General features: G+C 55.7%; 3 protein-coding genes across 16 annotated transcripts; all 3 read left to right on the plus strand.

Moving 5' to 3' along the window:
• Positions 1–291: 291 nt before the first annotated feature.
• AOC2 (amine oxidase copper containing 2) lies at positions 292–4870 on the plus strand. Of its 12 annotated transcripts, XM_085532426.1 has the most exons (6): positions 352–1333; positions 1466–2066; positions 3030–3315; positions 3536–3665; positions 3880–4027; positions 4453–4793. In XM_085532426.1, exons 1-6 carry the CDS (start codon positions 503–505, stop codon positions 4791–4793), a joined length of 2337 nt encoding a protein of 778 aa, XP_085388552.1. In that variant the 5' UTR covers positions 352–502. The 12 variants fall into 12 exon arrangements, 11 of the variants coding, with proteins under 11 accessions (XP_015741496.1, XP_085388552.1, XP_085388560.1 ...); XM_085532434.1 differs by having other exon boundaries at positions 352–2066; positions 3858–4027; positions 4750–4870; XM_085532428.1 differs by having other exon boundaries at positions 352–2066; positions 4750–4870.
• On the plus strand, positions 4792–9904 carry LOC107325298 (amine oxidase [copper-containing] 3-like). 3 transcript variants are annotated; one of them, XM_015886009.3, is made up of 5 exons: positions 4792–6401; positions 6614–6899; positions 7497–7626; positions 7739–8059; positions 9155–9904. In XM_015886009.3, exons 1-4 carry the CDS (start codon positions 4835–4837, stop codon positions 8036–8038), a joined length of 2283 nt encoding a protein of 760 aa, XP_015741495.2. In that variant the 5' UTR covers positions 4792–4834; the 3' UTR covers positions 8039–8059; positions 9155–9904. The 3 variants fall into 3 exon arrangements, with proteins under 3 accessions (XP_015741495.2, XP_015741493.2, XP_085388563.1); XM_015886007.3 differs by lacking the exon at positions 9155–9904 and adding an exon at positions 8174–8443; XM_085532437.1 differs by lacking the exon at positions 9155–9904 and having other exon boundaries at positions 7739–8443.
• Positions 9905–11125: 1221 nt separating this feature from the next.
• On the plus strand, positions 11126–14098 carry G6PC1 (glucose-6-phosphatase catalytic subunit 1). The gene is made up of 5 exons (XM_015886014.2): positions 11126–11382; positions 11755–11864; positions 12547–12655; positions 12771–12886; positions 13169–14098. Exons 1-5 carry the CDS (start codon positions 11153–11155, stop codon positions 13678–13680), a joined length of 1077 nt encoding a protein of 358 aa, XP_015741500.2. The 5' UTR covers positions 11126–11152; the 3' UTR covers positions 13681–14098.
• Positions 14099–14423: the final 325 nt, after the last annotated feature.

The following is a 14423-nucleotide window of genomic DNA, read 5'->3' on the forward strand; positions in this document are numbered from 1 at the left end:
ACTAAAATAAAAAGCATCTCCAAGTTTGAAATCATGCTGCCAGGGAGAGTGTTTGCAAGGAAGCAGCCAGATAAATAAGGAAATTTGACAAGTTGCAAAGAGGTGAAATTCTACAGTGTGGCGACAATTCCCAGCCTGTGAGAGCCTCACTGTGGTCCCAGCCTCCTTGGGCTGACTACAGGATCGTCCTTATTACAGGCAGCCTCAGGAAACTGGGCTGGACTGAAAAAGTAACAGTGATGTTAAGTTGGTCTGAGTCACTGACTACATCCCCTGTGGTTCTCTGAGGGCAACTGCTCTTGGAGGAAGGCAGAGTAGGATGCAGTGAGTGAGAGCTGCTCTTTCTGGTCACCACGAACTTCAGATCTCCTCCTCCCATAGCCTCTCCCTGTCTTTTGTACTTTCCCTGCTACTCCATCCACTGCAGCATGAACTGGCAGAAGCAGCAGTTAGAAGCCCTGCTCTGAAAGCGACTTGAGAAGCGTTGGAACCAGCAGCAGCCATGAACATGAAAACTGCGCTCATGCTGCTGCTCCTGGCCCTGGCCACAATCTTTGCCCTCGTCTGTGTGCTGCTGACCCGGGCACGGGCCCCCGGCGCCTGCCAGCAGCAGCCCCCGGCACAGGAGGAGGACGATGGCCACAGCCGGGTCTTTGCCGACCTGAGCCCCGAGGAGCTGGCACAGGTGGTGCAGTACCTGCGGGGCAGCCTCGGGGTGCCGCTGGTCGATGCGGCGCGTGCCAAACCTTCCGACAACTGCATTGCCTCTGTGGATGTGCAGCTCCCGGCCAAGGCAGAGGTGCTGAGGTTCCTGGACGATGGAGGGACTCGCCCGCCCCGGGAGGCACTGGCCGTGCTGTACTTTGGAGCCCAGGCTGAGCCCAACGTCACCGAGTACGTGGTGGGCCCACTGCCAGCACCAACGTACCACCGGGACGTCACGGTGCAGAAGTACGGGGGGAAGGTGCCGTACCACCGCAGACCAGCGTTGCCTGCTGAGTACAAACAGATTGCTGACTTCTTTAAAAAACAAGTGTTCCCTGCAGCTCCGTCCTTCATGGAGCAAGTGATGGAGTATGACGGAACCAGCCTGGCCACTGTGACAGCTGCTCCTCGTGGATCGCGGTCTGGAGATCGGCTGACCTGGTTTGTCATGTTTCAGAATGTGAGCGGGTTCTTCCTGCACCCAGTGGGGCTGGAGGTGCTGGTGGACCACAGCAGCCTGGATCTTACACAGTGGGCAGTCCGCAGGGTCTTCTACAATGGGCAGTACTACGGAGACATGTCTGAGCTGGAGAGAATCTATGTGCAGGGTGGTGTCCGTGTGGAGAAGGTGAGAAAAGCACCACGGGATGGGGACTTCTCATCCATGAGGCCCCGAGCACCAGTGGCTGCGACATTCCCTTTGCAGTATGAGCCCCAGGGGCCGCGGTACATTATCAGGAGCAACCTCGTTATCTTCCAGGCCTGGAGCTTTGCCTTTGGAATGAGTGTGACGACAGGCTTGCGCCTGTTTGACATCCGATACAATGGGGAGAGAGTTGTGTATGAGCTGAGCGTGCAGGAGGCGCTGTCAGTGTATGGCTCCAACTGCCCTGGGGGGATGTCCACCCGCTACATGGATGGCAGCTTTGGCATTGGGCGCTACGCCTCACCCCTGGTGCGAGGGGTTGACTGCCCATACATGGCCACCTATGTGGACACGCACACCCTGCATGAGGGCCTGAGCTCCAGCAAGAGGACAGTGGCCCTCTGCATCTTCGAGCAGAACCTGGGCTCCCCTCTGCGGCGCCACTACTCCAACCTACAGTCATTGTACTACGGTGGGATGGTCAACTCCGCGTTGGTCCTTAGGTCCATCACCACTGTGGGTAACTACGACTATGTCTGGGACTTCATCTTCTACCAGAATGGGGCCATTGAAGGCAAAGTCCAAGCCACAGGGTACACGAGCTCGTCCTTTTTCCATGGGAATGGCCTGCAGTACGGCAATAGAGTTTGGGAGCATACACTGGGTACAATTCACACCCATTTTGTCAACTATAAAGTGGACTTGGATGTGGGAGGTAGGTCTTGTCTCCCTTTGATTTATGCCATTATAGTGGGGAATGTCTCAGCTCTGAGGGGGGTTGCTTTCTGGTCTCTGGAGTCTCTGGTAGTTGCTGTCAGATCATTGCTTTTTCTATTTCCCAACATTTGATTGCAAAATTATTTTTCTGTGTGTGTAGTTGTCTGTCCAGGTTAGGGAGTTGTAGGCAGAGGAAATTGTCTGTGAGCTCTGTATTCATCCTAGGGAAAGTATGAAAAGTAGCAGCTGCAGAACATGAGTTTCCTTGAGGCCCCATGTCTGGCACTGTGCATGTTGCCAAAAGCATGGCCAGGCAGACGGGGCAGGCACAGCCCTGTCTGCAGCATGAGAGGTGTGAGCTGGCTCCTGCAATGCCTGGTGCTACTCCTGGCATCCCCTCACATGCACAAGCATAGCATCCCTTATATGAGGCCTGCTGCAAGGCAGCTGTTGGGACCTGAAGAGAAAAGGGACTGGAAGTGAGGCAGAAAGCAAAATAATCTAAATTAATGTAGTGGGAGAAAAACAATATGGAGCTATGAGACTTCATCTTCTAACAGAATGGGGCTGTCGAAGCCAAAGTCCAGGCCATGGGGTATGTGAGCTCCTCCTGTTTTTCCATGGAGATGGTACAGCAGTAGGGTTTAGGATTCTGTGTAAAATATGCATTCGTCCCATCAACTTTAAAGTAGACTTGGATGTGGGAGGTAGGGTCTGGGTTTTGTCTCTTTTGTCTCTGAGTTCTTTCAGACTCCCTAAACTCTACTTAGTGGTCCTAGTTTTTCTTCCCACATGTGGGGTAGGTGATGTGCTCTCACAAGGAGCATTAAGGCCCCCAAAGCAATACTAACTCCTGCCTGCAGGTGGTGGTGATTGGAGCCTAAAGTGCAGGAAAGGCCAAAGGAGAGAGTGGGATCTGACTGCAGAAAAGTTCCTCAGCTGCTTTGCTTTGTCCTCATAGAGGTGAAGAACTCTTTGGTGGCCCATGACATGGCATTTGAGATGGTACAGGCTCCCTGGAACCCAGAGCAGCAGATTGAGCGTCCACGGCTCACCAAGAAGGTCCTGGACACGGAGGACCAGGCTGCCTTCCGGCTCCACTCCCCGATGCCCAGATACATCTACTTTGCAACCAACCAAAAAAATAAGTGGGGCCACCAGCGCGGCTACAGGATTCAAATCATCAGCTTTGCAGGGGATCACATTCCCGAAGCCAGCTCCATGGAGAGAGCCATCAGCTGGGCAAGGTCAGACTGCTCTTATGGGGACACTGAGTACTCTGCAATGCTTCCAGCCTCACTGGCTGAGGAGGTGCTGCAGGGATGCTCCCTGTAGGGAGGGGAGAGGGGTGGATGCAGCCCAGGGCCACAGTTTACTCCACAGGACCAGCCTAGTAATCTGCAGGCTCCAGGGAGCAGCCTTTAGCTCTGCGCTGCCCCAGGGTCCTGTCTCTGTCCTTGTCCCCAGGTACAAGCTGGCTGTCACCAGGCGGAAGGAGGAGGAACCCACCAGCACCAGTGTCTACAACCAGAACGACCCTTGGACCCCCACTGTCGCTTTTGCTGACTTCATCAACAATGAAACTATCACCAATGAGGTGAGGAGGGTCTGGAGCCATGGGCTGCTGGTCCCACACACTGCCTGTGGGATCCACTGTGACAGCAGCAGAGCATGAGGAGAGTGGGTTGGAGTGTTGCTGGGCTGTGGGAATGCGGGCTGCTGGTGCCCACTGAGGTACCCTCTGCTCCTCTGTGGCCCAGGCACAGATTCCAGTCTGAAATAACCACAGTCATGTACCTCCTCCTGCCTAGGACCTGGTGGCCTGGATAACTGCTGGTTTCCTCCATATCCCTCACTCAGAAGATATTCCCAACACCTTGACAGTGGGAAATTCAGTTGGTTTTCTTCTGAGACCCTACAACTACTATGACTTGGACCCCTCCATTTACTCTCCCGATGGTGTGTTTTTTACCAGTGAGCAGAACTTCATGGTGTGTGAGGTTAACCCCATCACCTGCCTGTCCCAAACTGCCTCCTGCTTGCCAAGCCTGCCCCCATTCACCTATGATGGATTTCAAAACAGCAGCAGGCTTTGAAGGTCTGGCAGGCAGGGTCAGAGGCTGATTGTTTTCTGCGTTTGCCATCGTGTAACAACTTTACTTTTTATTGTGGCTTTTATAATGCAGTGATCTGTATGAGTGAAGCAAGTTGCTGAGCAGAGGTCTGCAGAATCTCTGCTAACTGCTGCATGCCAGGGGTAAAAGTGAGGAGAAAATGCTCTTCCCCTCTTGTAGCAATAAATGCTGTGTAGTGCCAATGTCAGTTAAAAAAAATAATAATAATCCAATGCTATTCCATCTGCCTTGTTCTTATGCTTCCAAAAGTGGCTGCTGGGGGGTCCTGGGGCACCGTGCTGAGTGCAGGGGGTGCGAGGAGAAGGCGGTGCCAGGAGCACACTTCTTTCTCCCCATTGTCCTGCTGTGTCCGCCCTGTGCTGCAGCGAAGCCTGCGGGACAAATGGGGAACGGCGGGTGCAGGAGCAGAGAGTCGATTTAACACTGTGGTCTGCTGGAGGAAGCAAAGCAAAGTTGCCTTTTATGGTTCCCAGCAAATCCCAGGCACGTCTGAGAGCACTGTAGTGCGCCCTCCCCATGAGCTCATCCGGGCCATCCTCTCTCCAGAAAACAAGGGAGAAAAAACGCCCAGCCCACCAAATCCAAGCTGACAGAAGCAGCGACTTGAGAAGCGTTGGAACCAGCAGCAGCCATGAACATGAAAACTGCGCTCGTGCTGCTGCTCCTGGCCCTGGCCACAATCTTTGCCCTTGTCTGTGTGCTGCTGACCCGGGCACGGGCCCCCGGCGCCTGCCAGCAGCAGCCCCCGGCACAGGAGGAGGACGATGGCCACAGCCGGGTCTTTGCCGACCTGAGCCCCGAGGAGCTGGCACAGGTGGTGCAGTACCTGCGGGGCAGCCTCGGGGTGCCGCTGGTCGATGCGGCGCGTGCCAAACCTTCCGACAACTGCATTGCCTCTGTGGATGTGCAGCTCCCGGCCAAGGCAGAGGTGCTGCGGTTCCTGGACGATGGAGGGGCTCGCCCGCCCCGGGAGGCACTGGCCGTGCTGTACTTTGGGGCCCAGGCTGAGCCCAACGTCACCGAGTACGTGGTGGGCCCACTGCCAGCACCAACCTACCACCGGGACGTCACGGTGCAGAAGTACGGGGGGAAGGTGCCGTACCACCGCAGAGCTGTCACTGGTGCGGAGTACGCAGCCATCAACGAGCTCATCCAGAAGGAGCTGAAGAAGGCACCGCGCTTCCTCGCTGCATGCTGTGCATCTGACGGAACCAGCCTGGCCACCATCACCACTGCTCCCCGCGGCTTCAAGTCTGGAGACCGCACCACATGGTTCGTCCTCTTCCATGCCATTGATGGCAGCGGTTTCTTCGTCCTGCCTGTGGGGCTGGAGGTGCTGGTGGAGCATGGGCCGCTCGACGTCTCCCAGTGGTACCTGCGCCAGGTCTTCTACAATGGACACTACTTCTCCAGCACCGCTGAGCTGGAGAATGCGTTTGTGACCAAGTCACTGAAGGTGGTTGTGGTTCAGAAGCCCCAGGAAGACACAGTGCTGGGCTCCATGAGACCCCTCCTCTCACCTGGTGCTCCGGGGCCACTTCAGTTTGAGCCCCAGGGTCCCCGCTACAGCATCAGGGACAACCACGTCACCTACCAGGGCTGGAGCATTGCCTTTGGCATGAACCCCAACACTGGCCCACGGCTCTTTGACATCCGTTTCCGTGGGGAAAGGATAATCTATGAGCTGAGCCTGCAGGAAGCCTTAGCTCTGTATGGCTCCAACTGTCCTGGGGGTATGTCCACCCGCTACCTTGATGGCAGCTTTGGCATCGGCAGATTTGCCTACGAGCTCGTCCGGGGTGTTGACTGTCCCTACACGGCCACCTACGTGGATCGGCACTACCTGTCAGAGTCAGATGTTCCCAGAACCAACCAGAACTCACTCTGCATTTTTGAGCACGACACTTCCCTTCCTCTGCGGCGGCACTTCTCTGACACGCATTCCTTGTACTATGGAGGGCTGCGGAAGAACACCCTGGTCATCCGTGCTGTCTCCACGCTCATAAACTATGACTACGTCTGGGACTTCATGTTCTACAGCAATGGGGCTGTGGAGGTCCGGGTCCATGCCACTGGCTACATCAGCTCCTCCTTCTTCCATGGCCAAGGCACCACCTATGGCAACAAGGTTGGGCCACACACACTGGGGACGATGCACCTGCACCACATTCACTACAAGGTGGACCTGGATATTGATGGTAGGTCTCATCTTGTGTGGTCACCAGGGCTTGAGGAGGCTGTTTCCCCCCTTGGGTGAGCACTCTGCCTACAGACGTGCTCTGTGTCTTAAAAGCTGCTGCCTGCACACCCAGGGATGTGCAGCAGAGCAGTCCCCCAGATGCGTTTCTTAGTGAGATGCAGCTGTACGCAGGGTGTGGAATTCAGAGGGATTCTCCCTTTTACTTCACAGGGCAGCTGAACTCCCTGGAGTCCCATGACATGGGGTACCAGACGATAAGCGTCCCCTGGAGCCCAGAGAACACCCTCCAGCAGCCGTTCCTCCACCGGGAGAAGCTGGAGAGAGAGAATGAGGCGGCGTTCCCCCTCAATGCCTCTCTCCCCCGCTACCTCTCCTTCACTGGCCCCAAGCCCAATCGGTGGGGACACCTTCGCAGCTACCGGGTGCAGGTGGTCAGCTTCCCTGGGGAGCACCTGCCCACCAGCAGTCCCATGGAGAAAGCCATCAGCTGGGGCAGGTAGGTGGGGGGCTGAGGCTGCAATCATGCTGCAAGCTGCCCATATTGGCAGTGCATGGGGCAGCTCTGCATTCTGTGCCATTGGGACTCACTGATACCATTCCTGCAGGTGCTGAGAAGCTTCCCAGCCACCCGTCCCCAGTCTGGTCCCCTCCTGCTGACAGAGTAGGGTCTGTCAAGCCTGTCTGCAGGGAAGGGTTAAATAACAGGGTCGTCTGCTTCTTGTCTTTGACAGTCCATATAAAAATTGCTCAATGGCATCTGTTCATAGTAGTTCCCAGGCAGGAATCTGACCCCAGATAAGTTTAATTTAGAACAATCACATGTTTTCCCAAGGGCTGCATTGGTATCCGGAGGTCTTGACTCCTCTGCGCAAGGACAGGATGCCTTTTGGAAAAATGCTGTGGAAAACTGCAGTGCTGGCTTGCAACCAGGGTGAAATCTAATGACTTGTGTTCGGGGGGAGGTTGCGTAAGTTAGACCTAAAGTCAAAGCATTGGGCTGTGCCTCTCATGGCCAGCAAAGTCCTGCAAGCTCCATAGCACTGCACCCACCCTGTGCCCTGTCCCGGTGTCACAATGCCTCCTGCTCCAACAGATACAAGCTGGCTGTCACCAGGCGGAAGGAGGAGGAACCCACCAGCACCAGTGTCTACAACCAGAATGACCCTTGGACTCCCAGCGTCGCCTTTGCTGACTTCATCAACGATGAAAGCATTGCTAACGAGGTGAGCTCCATAGGACTGCCTGTGGCCAAGACTTCATGGTCACAGTGGGTGTGAACAGGGCTGGAAGGGATGGTGCAGCTGATGATGCTCTGGTCTCCCCTCTCTCTCCCAGGACCTGGTCGCGTGGATTACTGTGGGGTTCCTCCACGTTCCTCATGCTGAGGACATCCCTAACACAGTGACTGTGGGAAACAGTGTCGGCTTTTTCCTGAGGCCCTACAACTACTTTGACCAGGACCCCTCGCTGTACTCACCCGACAGCATCTATTTCAGCAGTGAGCAGGGGATTGGGGCATGTGGAGCCAACCCCCTCGCCTGCCTGTCCACAGCCAGCTGTGCCCCACGCCTGTCACCCTTCCAATACGGTGGCTTCGTCAACATCAGCCTGGGCCCCCCGCTTGGCAGGCGCTGATGGGGTCAAAGAGGAGGACAGGTACTGGCACAGACAGGCTGTGTCCAGCCACTAGGCTGCATTCCGGGAGGCCTTCAGTGATGGAGGGAGTGCAGCCAGCTGACTGCAACCTGCCCTGCTCGTTTCCTCCTTCAGGTCATGGATGTGAGGCTCTATCCCACCAAGGTAGTCAGGCACCTCTGTGGGGATGGAGCTGCCCAGGGCCAGGCTGGAGTTGCCCTTGGAGCCGTACTGCTCAGTGGCTGCTGTGCCAGGTGATGCTGGGTGCCAGCTGCTGTGGCAGCACTGGGCACTGGGAACAGTACTGGGGATAAGGATGAGCACTGGATGAGGATGCTACTAGATGGCAGCCTGGTGCCCAGCCAGCTCCAATAAAGAAGCACATTAGTGCATTTTCTGACCCAACTCTTGCATAGCTCATCAGTGTGGCTTTTGATGGTCAGATCCTGGATGCTGGTAGTGTTATGGGGTTGTGTTAGTTTGCAGGCACATGCTGGAGGGGGCAAAGGTCCAGTGGTGGGCACAATGCCCAGCATGGCTATGTGAGCATACACTGGTTGTACTCTTGGACCCTGTGTGCTAGCAGGACCCTTCTGCAGCAAAATATGGGACAAACAAAGGAGTTAATGTGTAACAGCTGTATCGAGCTGGATTAATTGGTGCTGGCCTTGGCTGCTGCCTGGGGCCTTGTTCTCACCCCCCAGCTTGGAGACCCTTGCTTCAGTGCCTGCACAGCCCCAGCTGTAGGAGCATGAAGCTCATTGCCAATGCATTGGGCTGGGTCGGGCCTGTGGTGCGCCAGGATTCAGTGAGGTTTGGCTCCAGTGCTGGCATCTCATGGGCAGTTGGCTGCTGTGTCACCAGGAGTTGCAAAGGGATCTGCACTCCCTGGGGTCTGTGATGTGGTGGCCTTGAGGAGCCCTAATGGCAACAAGTATATTCTGGAGGTGCCTTGGACTGCAGCAGAATGGAGGGACTGAAACATGGGGAAGCGGTTTGGGGTGGGATTGATTGCATTATATCCTCAGGCCTGAACGGGGAGCATCAGTCCTGGGAGCTTGGGGGAGCAGGTTCAACATTCCCTGTGTGGGGACGTACTCCTGTGTGTGTTTACAGGTACTGCCTGGACTCTGCCCACATGCTGACGCAGGCAGTACTGACCTTGTTTCCAGCCCCAGCGCTGCAATGGACTGAGAATCTTCTGGATGAAACCCTGGTGCTAAGGGGCAGCCAAGTGTGACAGCGTGCGCTGCGCGTGCCTTGGCCGTGTCTGGTGGCCTGGGAACCATGGGGACGCCGTGTCCTGGAGCCAGCTGCTGTCACTGCAGGGCATGCAGCTCCTGGGCTGCCAGCTCATCTGGCTGTGGCTGTAGGGGAGCCATTGTTCCCATTCCAGTTCCTGGCCTCTCCCAGATGCAATCCCCATTTTGTTGCTGTGACTCCTTCCAAAGGGGCTGGAGTGTGCTTGTCCTGCTTGTCCCCATCCCCCAGTTCCTTTTGCTCCCATTTTCTGCAGTGAAGCTTTTGAGGGATTAATTGCTAACTGTTCAAAACATCTTGGATGTGGGAGCCAAGCCCACTGAATTCCTTTGTGCTGGCCAAAAGCTTTCAGTTGAGGACAGTGAAATGAGTTGCTGAGGAATTTAGTTTTACAAGAGTAATTCTGTTTTTGTGCAAACTTCTGCTCCATTTTGGGTACTGGCGGCTGGGATGCTGTGCTCTCCCTCAGGTGATGCTGATGTGTGACCTGCTGCACTGCCATGCTATCTCCAGCCTCCTGCTGCTCTGCACCTCAAGGTAGATCTCTAAACATTTTCACTGCCATAAAGAAACTGGTGTTGGCCAATAAAAACGGCTCTTCCTTGACCTGGCAGTTGCAATTGTGGACGTCATGGTGGTCACTTGAGGCAGGGGGCAGGAAGAAGGAGGACGCTGCCCTGTGCCTCCTGCTGCTGCTGGACACAGCCTCTGCATTGCGTCAAACCGCACCACGGAGCAGTTCAAGGCTCCTGACCTGAACTTTCTAGCAGAGTGAGAGATAAGTGGTACATTTTCACTGGCTGCTAATCATTAACACTCTGCTGTCTGCTCCTGCTGTGTGTGCAGCTGCGTGCCTGGGGCTCTGGCCAGGTGCCCCGTGCTGCTGTGCTGTGTGTATCTGCAGCAGCCAGGGATGGACACCCAGGTTTGTCCTGCCAGGCCGACCCCCGTGTCCCAGGATCCTGTAGAAAGATCTGTGTTAACCCGTTCACCCTTTACTCCCAGAGAGGAGCAAGAGAACAGATCTGCATGACTGAGGTGGAAAGTCGACAGGCAGGGACCCTGAGTGACAAGGGATGTCTTCAGCTCCATCTGCATTGCTGGGGGCTGACAGGGCAGGAGGGATTAACCTGGGGATGTACTAGTTAGGATCACTCCCCCTGCCTGGTTTGCACAGGTTCTGAAATCTCACAGATCTCAGGAAAACACTATTGGAAGCCAAGACCTCCCCAGGCCTTACTCTGGGGATCTCCTGAAACAGCTTGGAAAGTTTCTTGCTGAGGAGAGCACTGTTTGTGTCAGCATGGCAAAGACTGCAGCACAGCACGTTAGCATCAGGTACAGGTTTCAGAGGGGGTCAGGGTAATGGGCAGCTCTGCTCTATGCACAACCCATTCCATGCACCAGCAATGCTTGGGCTGATGGCAGAGGGATGGGATAAATGTCACTCCATCCCTCTGCAGGCACTTAAACCTCTCCCCTGCTGAAACACTGGGGTTCACAAGCAGATCATGTGTTGTTTTGTGTTTTTTTTTGTTTGTTTTTTTTTTTGAGGAGGAGCCAGACAGAGCAGGGGCTGCAGAAACCTCTCCTGAGTAATGGGACAGAGGAGGATTAAGACTCCTAAAGGCCATGCCCTATGCCACTCTGCAGCCTGTTTTTCTCCTTTATGCAAGTTGTTCTAAGCATGTTTGTAACAACCTGCCAGTGATGCACCCTTCAGCAAAAGTGGTTTTGGGTCCAAAGATCAAAGCTGGGACAAGTGACCTATCGGCAGCAAACACGAACCCGTGGGGTATAAAACTGCAGCTGAGCACGGGACAGCCTGAACCAGGCAGGAGGCTGTGGAGGAGGATGGAAGCCCCCATGAACCTCCTGCATGATGCCGGCATCCAGGCGACATACTGGCTGCAGAAGCATTTCCAGGGCTCTCAGGACTGGTTCCTCTTCATCTCCTTTGCTGCAGACCTCAGGAACACTTTCTTTGTTCTTTTCCCTATCTGGTTCCACCTGTGTGAGCCAGTGGGCATCCGGCTTATCTGGGTGGCCGTGATCGGGGACTGGCTCAACCTCGTCTTCAAGTGGTGAGTAGAGCTGTGCTGCAGCTTGCTGCAGATGCACCAACATAGCTGGATTAATATAGCCAGATGTGTGCCTAGTCCAGACGTACAACCTTACACTCTAAGCATGTGATGGGGACAGGTGGCCTCTGCCCATGCTGGCACCATTGGATGGCTGCTCATAGACTGAAAAGGCATGGAAGGAGCAGACATATCCTCTTCATCAGCTTGCTCCCAGGGCATTCCTGCTCCTCCTGATAAGGATTTGGGGCTGGGGACAGGACCAGGTGCTGTCTGGGTGCTATTTTGACACCTTCCAGCTCACAGCCAGAGCTGGAACCACAGCCCGCTCTGGTGCCCAGGATGACCATGAACCCCTTTCTACTTCCATTTCAGGATCCTGTTTGGGGAGAGGCCATACTGGTGGGTGCACGAGACTGATTATTACAGCAACACCTCTGCGCCGGCCATCCAGCAGTTCCCACTCACCTGCGAGACCGGCCCTGGTAGGGTCCCCTGCTCTGAGACAAGCAGTTGGCACGTTGTTCAGGGACCCCAGAGCCCTGATCCTATGCCAGGGGCAGGGGGGTGCCGGCACAGCCAGAACTGTTACCTTGGCCATTATCACTGAGCTGTGGGGCCACTGCCATGCCCTGGTGCAGAGCAGACTTTTACCCTTGGTGTGTGCAGATGTGGAAATTTAGCACAAACTCTGCCTGTGCCAGGCTGCAGAGATAGTGGGAACCTGGAGCACCTTGTGATGATCTGATCAGTGCTGATTAGTGTCTGAAGGGTGGAGGCCAGGATCCAGGATCCCAGGCACCAGGACAGGGGGCACTGGGCACAGTTCTATCTGACTGCAGGGAAGAACTTTTGTGCTGTGAGAGTGGTGGAGCTTTGGCACAGCTGCCCAGAGAGGTGCAGGAGTCTCCTTCTCCAGAGTTATGCAAACCCATATGGACTCAATCCTGTGCAACCTGCTCTGGGGAAACTGCTGGGGTGGGGGGAGGTTGAAATGGAAGAGCTCCAGAGGTCCCTTCTGCCTCCTGCAGTTCTATGATTCTGTGCTCCCTGTGCCACACTATCACTGCCTATGGGTGGGTGCTCAGTGCCGGAGCCCCTGGGGCATGAGGGCAGCAGGGACAGCCTGCTCTGAGGGGGCTGACTTAAGCCCTGCTTCTCACCCAGGGAGCCCCTCTGGCCATGCCATGGGTGCAGCAGGAGTTTACTACGTCATGGTGACCGCTCTTCTTTCCATCGCCATGGGCAAGGAGAAGTCAAAACCACTGAAATACTGGTGAGTGTGTGCAAGTCCTGACCCAGAGATGAAGGGGACTACGATGCTCTGGCACCGCTCAAAGTCCGTAGCGTGCGCCAGATCTGGCACTGATGGAGCTCTCTACCCCTTGCAGGATTCTGTGGGCCGTGCTGTGGATGGGGTTCTGGGCTGTTCAGGTCTGCGTCTGTCTGTCCCGCATTTTCATCGCTGCCCACTTTCCTCATCAGGTCATTGCAGGGGTCATATCTGGTGAGCTCACCTTGTTTCTGTCCCTTCCTCAAATTAGCATGCCCCTGTGCTCCCACTGTGTGTACGAGAAAGGAGCAGGGGCAAGCAAGAACTGCAGACAATGGCTCTGCACTTGTTGCTGTTGAGAAGGAGCCTTTGTCCATGTGCCATTGGATGTGGGCTGGGGGACATAAGAAGAGGGATTTATGAGTGTTAAGGGTGCAGCAGTGACTGTCAGGTCTGCACCGCACTCTGGAGCCATCTCCATCCCACTCTGACTGCCCGTACCTCTTCTCCTGGCAGGCATGGCAGTGGCTGAGACCTTCCAGCACGTCCACTCCATCTACCGTGCCAGCCTCCGCAGGTACCTGGGCGTCACCTTCTTCCTCTTCAGCTTTGCCTTGGGCTTCTACCTGCTACTGCGGATGCTTGGTGTTGAACTGCTCTGGACACTGGAGAAGGCACAGAGGTGGTGTGCCCATCCCGAGTGGGTCCACATTGACACCACGCCCTTCGCCAGCCTTCTTCGCAACCTGGGCATCCTTTTTGGGCTGGGGCTGGCCCTGAGCTCCCACATGTACCTGGAGAGCTGCCGGGGGAAGCAAGGCCGCCAGCTGTCCTTCCGCCTGGGCTGTGCTGCTGCCTCACTGCTGGTCCTGCACCTCTTTGATGCCTTCAAGCCACCCTCCCACATGCAGCTGCTCTTCTATGTCCTTTCCTTCTGCAAGAGTGCAGCTGTGCCGCTGGCCACCGTCGGCCTCATCCCCTACTGCATCTCTCAGTTTCTGGCCACGCAGGACAAGAAGGGTGTCTAGGGGCAGGTAACAGCATGGCCACCCTGGCTCAGGGCTGGGGACAGGAACCATGGGTCTGTGGGGGTTGTGTTGGTTTCTCCCCATTACAGCTTCATGGGCTGACTCCAGCACAGCGTGCACTCACAGTGCCAGACGTGCCACAGGTGCCAGTGGCACAAGGGACAGATATGGCAGGAGCAAGGCACTGTGCAGTTGTGGGTGCTCAAAGGCTGTTGCAAGGCAGCTCTGCAGGGGGACAGGCAGGAGATGGAAACAAACACCAGCTTATGGGAGCCCCCAGCCCCAAGGCTCCTCAGCCCCTGGGACCTCTGCCCAGTATTCACTGCTGCGTGGAGCAGCTCTCGGTACGTGTGTATATGTGCACATAAATGTAGCGGTGTGTCGAGGGGTATTTTATTAAAGCTGAAGATGTATTTTACTGGTGAGTTCGGCTGTCTTATGGGTGCGCGGATGGTGCCCAAGTGCCATCCCCAGGGTCAGGGAGGCTGTTGGTGCCGCAAGAAGGATGTCCCTTCTCAGGTCCTGCTCCTGCCTGCTGCAAAACATGGCTGGAAGCCCAAGGAGAGGCAGCACCAGGCTGCCCCAAGGCTTTCAGCTGCCCAGAACACACAAGCACATAAAGAGCTCAGGACTTCTGGGAAGGTACATGGAGGCGTCCTGACCAAAGTTCAGCAGCGGCTGCACACAGAGCAAGGAGGCAAAGCTGTTTTTGTGCTCTTTGTTCAGGGGCCCTGTGTGCACCA

This window comes from Coturnix japonica, unplaced genomic scaffold (genome assembly GCF_054131305.1).
Source record: "Coturnix japonica strain WE unplaced genomic scaffold, WE-NBRP24 Scf049, whole genome shotgun sequence".
Classification (NCBI taxonomy): domain Eukaryota; kingdom Metazoa; phylum Chordata; class Aves; order Galliformes; family Phasianidae; genus Coturnix; species Coturnix japonica.